Source organism: Haliaeetus leucocephalus, unplaced genomic scaffold, assembly GCF_000737465.1.
Source record: "Haliaeetus leucocephalus isolate CR32 unplaced genomic scaffold, Haliaeetus_leucocephalus-4.0 Scaffold0, whole genome shotgun sequence".
Classification (NCBI taxonomy): Eukaryota; Metazoa; Chordata; class Aves; order Accipitriformes; family Accipitridae; genus Haliaeetus; species Haliaeetus leucocephalus.
Window position 1 is genome coordinate 11,967,822 of NW_010972436.1, and position 9,115 is coordinate 11,976,936.

Genomic DNA, 9,115 nt, shown 5'->3' on the forward strand with positions numbered 1-9,115 from the left:
TTCATTTGTTTGCAGTTCATTATTCAATCCCTCCACCATGCATAAAGTGCACAGGACAAGGGAAGTGAAATTCTTAGGATTTTTCTGTCACCTGCATTATGTGTCCTAAGCTGCTTGTTTCTGTCTTTGAGTTCCTCCTTTAAAAAGATCCGTTTCTCTGTTCTGAACCTCACTTCCTCTGGAGTAGATCACGTTCTCAGAACTCAGCCAGTGGTTCCCTCCTCCTGTGTCTCATTTACTTCCATCTTTGTAGGCAAGGAGAGTGAGGAAGAGAAGGCATGCATGTTATACTTAGCTAATGCCAGAATTAGTACTGCTGACTGCAGGGTTGCAGAACACTTTTCTCTAGCAGAAGGAAACATGCTGCCTTCTTCATCTGATGGCTTCTACAAGCCTGGAACCTAAGGATCAAGCTGAAATCTTTCAGGGTGCACTGTGCTACAGTTAGAGCACTAAGCTAGCTGGATCCAAACTGATAAATTAGCATAACTAGAAAGTAATGTGTTACAAAGCTTTGTTTTCGGGACAGCAGGCTTCTCCACAGGTTTGCAAGAATAGATAGCATGTTTGTGTAGTAACTGTCAACAGCTATCAGTTGTTACCTGAAAAAAAAAAAAAAGGAGCAAATTATATTCAGATATCACCAAATGGGCTTTATTTATCTTCAGAGTGTCGACTAGTGAACACAATTTAAAAGAAAAGCCACCTAAAAGTTTGTCAAAATAAACATCTCCATAATGAACTGCTATCCTACATTGTATTTTTCTTCACTTGTATGATGGATACTTTGATTCATTTTTCCTTCAAAAAAGTTGTCAGAGGGTTTGAACATCTCGTGACCTTGCAGACATGGCTAGAACTTAGTGGCTTAAAGGACCTGTTTGTCGCACTATTGATTTGAAAGTGGAGAAGGTATGTGCATGTGCCTTGCCCAGCAGGCGGAAGACACCCTTCCTCAGGCTTATCAGTGGCCCTTGCCAGGTCACTGGTGGAGTATCTTTCCCGTGCTGTGCACCACGCAGAATTGTGACAGATGGCTTTCCCAAGTGCCTCTCTGCACAGTGCTTTGCAGTGCTCTGCCTCCCACATGGAGGGGCCCCAGTGCACTACCCTGTGGGTGAATGCATGTCACACCATGCTGCAGAGTGCTGGGGACAGTGAATCCAGACATGTAAACTTTAAATTCCCAAATCTCTCCAACTTCTTCCCAGTTCACTGCTGTTGTGTCTAATGAGTTTGGCAGGGATAGGTGACTTCATTATTTTAGCTTTATCCAGAGATCCAGCAGTCACAGCTAGAATGGGAGATGGAGGTACAATGGGGATGAGAGCCAAAACTACTCTGCTTTTTATGTTCTCAAATCTTGCTCAGTACTTTTGGATGTAAAAACATAGCACAGATCTTTTTTTTAAGTCTTCATGTTCTCAGGGAATGAACAGCAGGGTGGAACATCAAGAAAGTATCTTTAATGTCTTACTAACTGCAATTCTTTGAAATTTTAAAAGCACTCATTTTCTGAGGACAGGACTCGAAGAAGCACTATGAATACTGTCAATATGGAGGTTTCCACTGTCAAAGCTCTGTGGGCAGCTCCAGAAAGAAAACAAAATACTATTTGCACTCTTTAGACAAAATGTATTCTACTTCATTTTGCTGTCTGTCTACTGTACTCTTCTCGTACATTTTCACATCTTTTCACTGTTCTTAGGCAGTGGCATTAGTTTACACATGCATTGACTGTGTCTTGTCCTTTTATTCCTTCTGCTTATTAAAGGATAAGTCAAATAACGTCAGTGCACCTGGCCTGGCACAGTCGGTGATGAGGCCACAGAAATACCAGAGCAGGGGGAACTCACTGCAGCCCCCTCCTCCACCTGAAAGGCGGTCATCTGCTATTTCTGTTTCACCAATTCTACCCTCCAAAATCAAACGAGACAGCGGCGTTTTCCTAACAGATCCAGACAGCTTTCCAGCACCACCACCTACACTGAAGATTGATTTTCCACCACCACCACCACCACCATCTGATTTCTGTGAACCTCCTCCTGATTTTGTGCCTCCACCACCACCAGCATCCAGCAGTGGTAATGTAGACCTGCCATTACCCCCTCCACCTCCACCTGTCTCCAGTAAGCCACCACCTCCGACAAAGAAACCTGTGCCACTTCCTTCAAAAAGGCTAGAAAACACAGGACAAGCTGGAGAGCCACGGTCAGCTGGGCCACCTCCAATAGGGGGTGGAGGCAAGCAAGCAGATTTCATGTCTGACCTAATGAAAGCTCTTGAGAAGAAAAGGGGCAGCAATTCCTGAACTCTGGGAGCAGGTGGACTTCAAGCCATAGCTGGTTTTGTGAGGCATCATGGAAAGTTGTGCTGGGTCAGGCTCCTCCAGGAGGAATTCTCCTTCAGAGTTCCTCCTGGGGGTCTAAAGAAGTGAGGTGAAGTGCCCTCTGTCCCCCACTTTGTCCCTATAACCTGGTGTGCGCCCCTGCCCCCCCCCCCCCCCCATTAACTACCATTCTAGCATCAGACCGAGGTAAGAATTGGCTGTAGAGTCTTGCTTCACTCCATCAGGACAGCCAGGGATGGTGGAGCAGCACTCGCAGAGCCAGCCAGTGAGTGAAGTGCATCTTCTCTGGCTGCCTCTCTAGTAGGATTGGAGCTGAAGGAAAAAATACAGCAATGTTCTTGTGTGAATGTTGAGAAGTGGGAAGATTCCTTTTCAATGAATTCCCCTTAAAATTTCTTTTATCAGAAAACTCCCAATTGTGGGGTTTTTTTTAAATAATAAGACCCCAATTTCTTTTTCAAAAACAGTCTGTCTTAAAAAGTAAAACCTCAGCTAGATTATTCTGAGATGCAAGGCAGGACCAGAGCCATTTCCAGACAGTGTCACCCCAAACGTTATACACTCCTGCTTCCATATGCAACTCCAGTCATACCCATCAGCACTCAGTTGCTGCCTTTAAGTCTGGTTTATTTGTTTAATCTTAAACAAAGAAAAAATTTTATTTTGAAATCTTGTGTGCTTCCCTTGGTAAGCAGGGATTTTTTTCCTGTTGATTAACATTTGTCTTCAAACTGTACCTAGCAATAGTCTGTCTTCTGAAAGCCTTTGTAATTATCTTGTACCTGATACGAATGTCTCCTCCTACATTTTTTTTCATTTTTTCTCTCATTTTAGTTCTCTGTTGTTCATTTAGGCAGCATTCATTATTAGTTCTCAAAAATAGCTTCTATTTTATATCTACACAAAGTGTCATAGTTAATGAACAGGCATTTTACTGGCAATTGGTACCACTTCAACTATTTTAAAGAGTTTTTGCCTATACTTTCTAGTCTTTATTTTTATTTCTTCCAGTCTTTGCCTCTTCTCATGCACATGATCTTCTAAGGTATCATAAATAGTACATTTCTGTATTTTGCAATACAAATAGCATAAAAAGCGAAGTGTGCAGTCTAAATAAATACATATGAGCAGCTGGCAGAGGAGGGGGTGAGAGCACTGCTGTTTGTCAGACTGGAGTCCTAGGTCAAGAAGTGGTGGTGGGAGGCAAGGGAATGACAAGCTGGTGGCAGTGCCACGGCCTAGGAAAGTTTTGGGTCGTCTCTAGTCTTATTTTGGCTTGAAGTTGGTGTGTCAATACCCATGTACCTGCAGAAATGTGAAGGTTATAACCACATCTTTATAAAGTGCCTTTCCTTTTGAAATTACTACCTTTTTTTTTTTAAAGCTGAAAACAATAATGATGTTATGAACCACATGCATTTCTTCCTGCCACTGAAATGATTTGCTTTAAACACTGTGGTAAAGCCCACAGCTGTGTCATTTCTAGCGGAAGAAGCGGCTGCTTGAGGCAGACTGATAAATGCATCTGTATGTGGGCAAAGGCGGTTGTGGTTAGTATTCCTCCCTGGTTTTGAGCTTGAAAAAAAAATGTAAAAGCATTTTAATCGCAAGGTTTTACAAGATCGTATGTGTGAGAGATGGTAAAGAGCGAGATACGTATCTGCGCAGGTGGCGGAGAGTTGGGGCATTGCCTGCAGGGGCCGCTGTTTGAGCATAGACAAGGAGCATTAAAAGTGCGTTGACAGTATGGTTTAAAGGAGGCCCACCCCCACAGCAGTATGTCACACCACATGTTCCCATGTTGACCCCACTCCCCGGTGGGGTCTTTGGTTTAGGTCAATTATCTGACCACTCTGGAAGAGGTAGGGAACTTTTTTGGCTCTCCAAGGTCATGCAGGTATATCAGGCTACTGAGGCCTGGCCTTCACCCCGACATGCCTTGCAGTCTCTGCGCTGACTGACATCAATGACAACATTGTCAGTAGAGTCCAAAAGTGTAACACTAACCGAGGTAATCGCTGGCTGTTACAGCCCCACATCGCCCCAGAGTTGCAGACCCTTATCTTCCACACTGTCCACAAGTTCACAGCACAACGGGCCACCCTTTTATCCAAGTACGGACAGCAGTGCTGGCTGGCCCATCTCGCTTTTGTTCAGGTGGTTCCTACTATGTTTTGCACATTTTGATGGCTGCATAAGCATAGTCGTCCATAAGACAGCAAGGACCAGGACTTTGCTATGACAAAGCACAAACCACAAGCACTCAGGATCAGGGAGCCAGACCTGTGACAAGTTGGGGCAATGCAAGGCAAAACATGCCCATCTCAGCACTAGGAGGAGCAGGTGGTACCTGGTCAAAGCAGTAGGAGCGAAAGGACGGGCCCTTGGAAGGAGCCGATATGGAGGGTGGTGATGGACACAAGAGGAACTTGGGGATGCTTCAGCTGGGGAAGTGCCAGATGAGTCACTAAAAAAAGTTTATGTGATGTCCCGCAACTTAATCTGTTTTCAGTGGAGACAAGTTGAAGCTAAAGGATATTTTTCCTGCAGTAATCATGCCCATCCCCAGAGTTACTCAGGTGTAGCCATGAGACAACCGCTCCCTGTTTCCTCCTTCCTTTCTTTGGTTTGTCAGCCGTGTAAGCATTGGAAGAGTAGTTAAATCTCACATCAGGGATATGGGGACGGGGGGATGTCTTACGACTGCTGTTAACCATTTCTTTGCTCTGCACCCTATGGTTAAGGAGCTATCATTGTTAGCAAGATGCTTCAGCTTGTACACCTCTGTCTTTACCGCTAAGTAAAAGAAGATGAGGATGCAAGCTTGAGCGCTGGCCTAGTGCTCACCTGTACTGCCAAAGCGGGCCCAGGCGCAATTCAAGGAACTGCCTAGGACAGGAACCGTTCCCAGAAGACAACATGGACAAGTCTAAAGCAAGTTTCACTCCCCGTACAGAGATTCCCCTGTGGTGCAGATATGGCCAGTTAGGGTACCAGTCTGTGGGCCAAGGGACTAGTTCCTGGCCCTCTTACTTACCAATACAGACAGACCCCATGCAACTCTTGCTGTCTTCTAGCCCCTTTGCTTTCACTGAACTGAGCAAAAAGCTCTCATCAAGAGAACTATGTTCACCACTAACACAAATGTCACCTAGAAACTTTGAACTGACATGCTAGAACATTCAAAAGGTATCTCATCATCTCTGAACAGCCAAACTGAGAAATGCTCTCGAGACCAGTGCAAGGCTTATAAGCTTAGTACAAGCTTTAGTTCCAACTGCAGGAGAAAAAATATTAACTAGCTAAAGGTAGCAGGGTTAAAACTAGGGCTTAAAAAAAAGGGGAGGAGATTAATGTTTCCCAGTTGCTTTCCATATGTAACTGAGGTAAGCATTATGCAAAAATCACTGAATGCTAAGGAGCTGGGTATCATTTTCTGACAAGGTATTAGGAGTGCACATCTTCAACACGCTTACGTGACAACAGCTGCCTGCTATCCAACTATTTTTAAATCAAATGAATTTTCTTTTATGAAATATACACTCAGCATCAAAATAAAGCAGAACACGTCCTTAGAAAAAAGATGCACAATAAGCTAGTTTCTCTGAATTCACAAAGCACTAAGACTTCTACATGGATTTCTTAGCAGTCACTCTTCTCACCAGAAGTCTCAGACTCCTGCCCTGTTTCCTCCCTTCTCTTTTGTTACGGTACAATAAACTCAAATTTTATACATTCTACATCTGCAGTCAGTCGTAACTCATGCACTTAATCTTACACAAAAGAAAAAGTTGAGCTTTCTTCGACACAAAAAGAATCAAAGCCTACAGATAACTCCAGAAATCAATTAAAATGCTGTGATGATTAGACCTCTATCAACTATTTTGTGTATGTACATAGTTGCATTGAATTTCTGAAATGTAAGTATTCAACTCCATTCAAAGAACAGAGCTACCACCTTAATGATACACAATTATCTGGCTTTATTTGGTATAAAAAAGATGCTGCAAAATACAAAAAGATCTTCCTTTCCAAGACTGTAAATCAAAGCATTTGTAAAAAATAGAAATGAATCCTTCCACCTCTAGCTAATCTATTGCCATATGAAATAATTGTCTTATTCCTGTAGATCATGGTAGTATGTACACTACTAGAGATTACAGTATTTTAGTCTGAAAAGATCTGACACTGCAGCATGTTATTTTTAACCTTTCTCCATACCTCAAGTGGAAGCAGTCTCAGCAGCTGTCGTCTTCTTTGGGTTCTTACGTCACTGCTACGGAAGAAGGACCTACTTCAAGCGACCATGTTTCCATCAGTCCTTAGGATTAGAAAAGTTACAGTCATGTGGAAAAGTCCACGTGTGGGGGATCAACACTGCTGCTGCCCCTCATAACTGTCCTCTGATACAGAAAGAGGACAAGAGTACAACTAAACACCTGCTTGATTACCAGCCACGGTATTTTTTATTCCCCATCTGCTCTTGCATCACTGCTGTGTTTATGTAACATGAAGGAAGAGGCAGCTCCGAAACCACAGGTGGAAGCCAATGATTTTAGGGAATATATCATGAAACACAGTATTAATGCTTACATTGTCCTAATAAAACCATAACGATTAAAACCTAGAAGCGGAAGGGGAGGTGGTATAAAATGCTGAGCATGATGTGGCTCATTTCTCTACTTTTACAAAACATAGTTAAAAGGTAGTGTTGAGATAACTATTCACGTGTTCTTCACGCACTCTTTGTCAGGCACTTTGAGAGTGGAAAAGTAGAAACTTAAATGGATCGTGGCAAAACTACAGAACAGAACTATTATTTATCAGTGATTATTGACGGTCTCACGGTAACTGGGAAACAGGCATGTTCTGTTTGAGGGAGACACGCAGAACAGAACAGATTCATATCGTTAATACTTAGGAATTCTCATGGTCTTGTGGAATATTCTAAGGCAGTTTGATCACCATTAACAGTCAGTACTGACTATTATGAAATCAGAATAGTTACTAAAAACAGGCACTATAAACTGCATGGTAAAACTAGGGGAAAAAAATAATGGAGATTTGCTTTCACATAAATCAAGGAAAGAGGACATGACTGAGTCCATGGATGAACTCCTGGAGAAGAGATGTAGTTGACCTACTCTCTTCAGCCAGAGGAATACGTGAAACCATTCAAATATTTTTTAGTCACTGAAACTTTCTAATAATGTAAATTTTTTCCACACTAACTATATTTCCAGAAATAGATTTGTGAAATGCTAATTATAGCCTCTATTTCAGAATCAAGTAGCACTCAAATTTGGAGATTCTAAACCAATCCATTTTGGATTTGGGAAGACAAGGTAACGTCAAGAAGTAACAAAGCCCCCAAATTGTTGCAGAGGATCCACAGGGGACATCACACACAGACCAATGTGATCAAGTGAAGCCCATTTACTACAACTTTTAGCATAGTTATATACCTTATGCGCTTGTGCACGCGCCTTATACAATACTCTGATTGGTACAATACCCCGTTTCACGCGATGCTATCTTATCCTCTATTGGCTGTGCAAGCTTCTTCACGAGGTGTCCAGCAGTTACTTATCTCATTCTTCGGCATCCAGGAGTTGTTGGGCAGGCTCTTCTTATCTTCCTTTTTCCCAGCGTACAAGGACACAGCGTCCTTGTCCGCTTCAGCACTTTGTAAACTTATGCTTCGTTCCCAGCTAAAGGCTGGATTGCTCACATGCCCTCACCCAGCCAAGAAATCCTCAACACCAAATAAGTGATTTTTGCTGTAAATTTTCTAGCGTAACATTGGACCTGATTGCTTATGTATTAATTTTGGCATAATTACACTCTTAAGTTTTGTGATGTGGAACTGGAATATCAAACAAGGATAAATAACAAGACCCAGAACTCAAAGACTAGTCTCTCTCTGTCACTTAAAGGACATCTGTGTAACAGCTTCAGGTGAATTTTAAATACTTTCCTAGCAAGGTTTTTGTTAGTCCCTTACAGCATCAGGTGGCTGGATACAAAAGGTATATTGACCTGACTATGTACGTGGTGAGATCTTCCAAGAAAGTCCTTTTCCATGTCCAACCAGTGAAAATTTCCTGAGGCATTATATCCATACACCAACAATCTTTCTGCTACTATCAAAAGATACACTTTCAAAGAGCAGTGGGCCAGGCTTGAGAGGCACCTGACACCAGCAAAGACACCAAAATTTATTTTTGGGCAAGTCACTCCAAAGACAAGACATCTTTGCTCACTATTTAATTGAATTTCCTTTTAAATCTTTGTTGGCAGTTTAATGGGACAAAACAAGGTCAAAAAGAGAAAAGGTGGCAAGGTCTAAGTGTAAGACGATCCTCTGTTCCAACTCTGCAAAAGACTTAATAACATTTATGTCTTCAGAATGCAGTTATATTGTGTGTAACAGCAAGGAGAACATTCATCAACATACTATATGATTAAAACTAGCTTAGATGGATTTTAAATTGACCAACCATTAAGTTATTGAGACCCACCTGAATAGCCATGAATTCTGAGAGGTTAAGTGCGACAGTTTGGCAGAACTTAAATATTGTGACTGAAATTAATGCACAACTCAATATGAAGGGCAGAGTTATAAATGCCAATATAACATGCTGATGCAAGCATACATAGTGGTCCATTTCTTCAATCTTTAGACTTTATAAGTTGGTTAAGACCTTGTCTTGCCTAGCAGAGTAGCAGATTCCAGTCCACAAAGTATGAGGGAGAGAAGTTCCT

At 42.2% G+C, this 9,115-nt stretch overlaps 1 protein-coding gene across 1 annotated transcript in view; it reads left to right on the top strand.

Annotated features, from left to right (window-relative positions):
* APBB1IP (amyloid beta (A4) precursor protein-binding, family B, member 1 interacting protein) overlaps nucleotides 1-2,500 on the top strand; it is a 68,816-nt gene extending 66,316 nt beyond the window's left edge. Inside the window, exon 14 of the mRNA XM_010582334.1 lies at nucleotides 1,775-2,500. Within this exon, the coding sequence (XP_010580636.1) occupies nucleotides 1,775-2,311 (537 nt within the window). The 3' untranslated portion in view covers nucleotides 2,312-2,500. The remainder of the gene's footprint in view (nucleotides 1-1,774) is intronic.
* The last annotated feature ends 6,615 nt before the right edge of the window (nucleotides 2,501-9,115 follow it).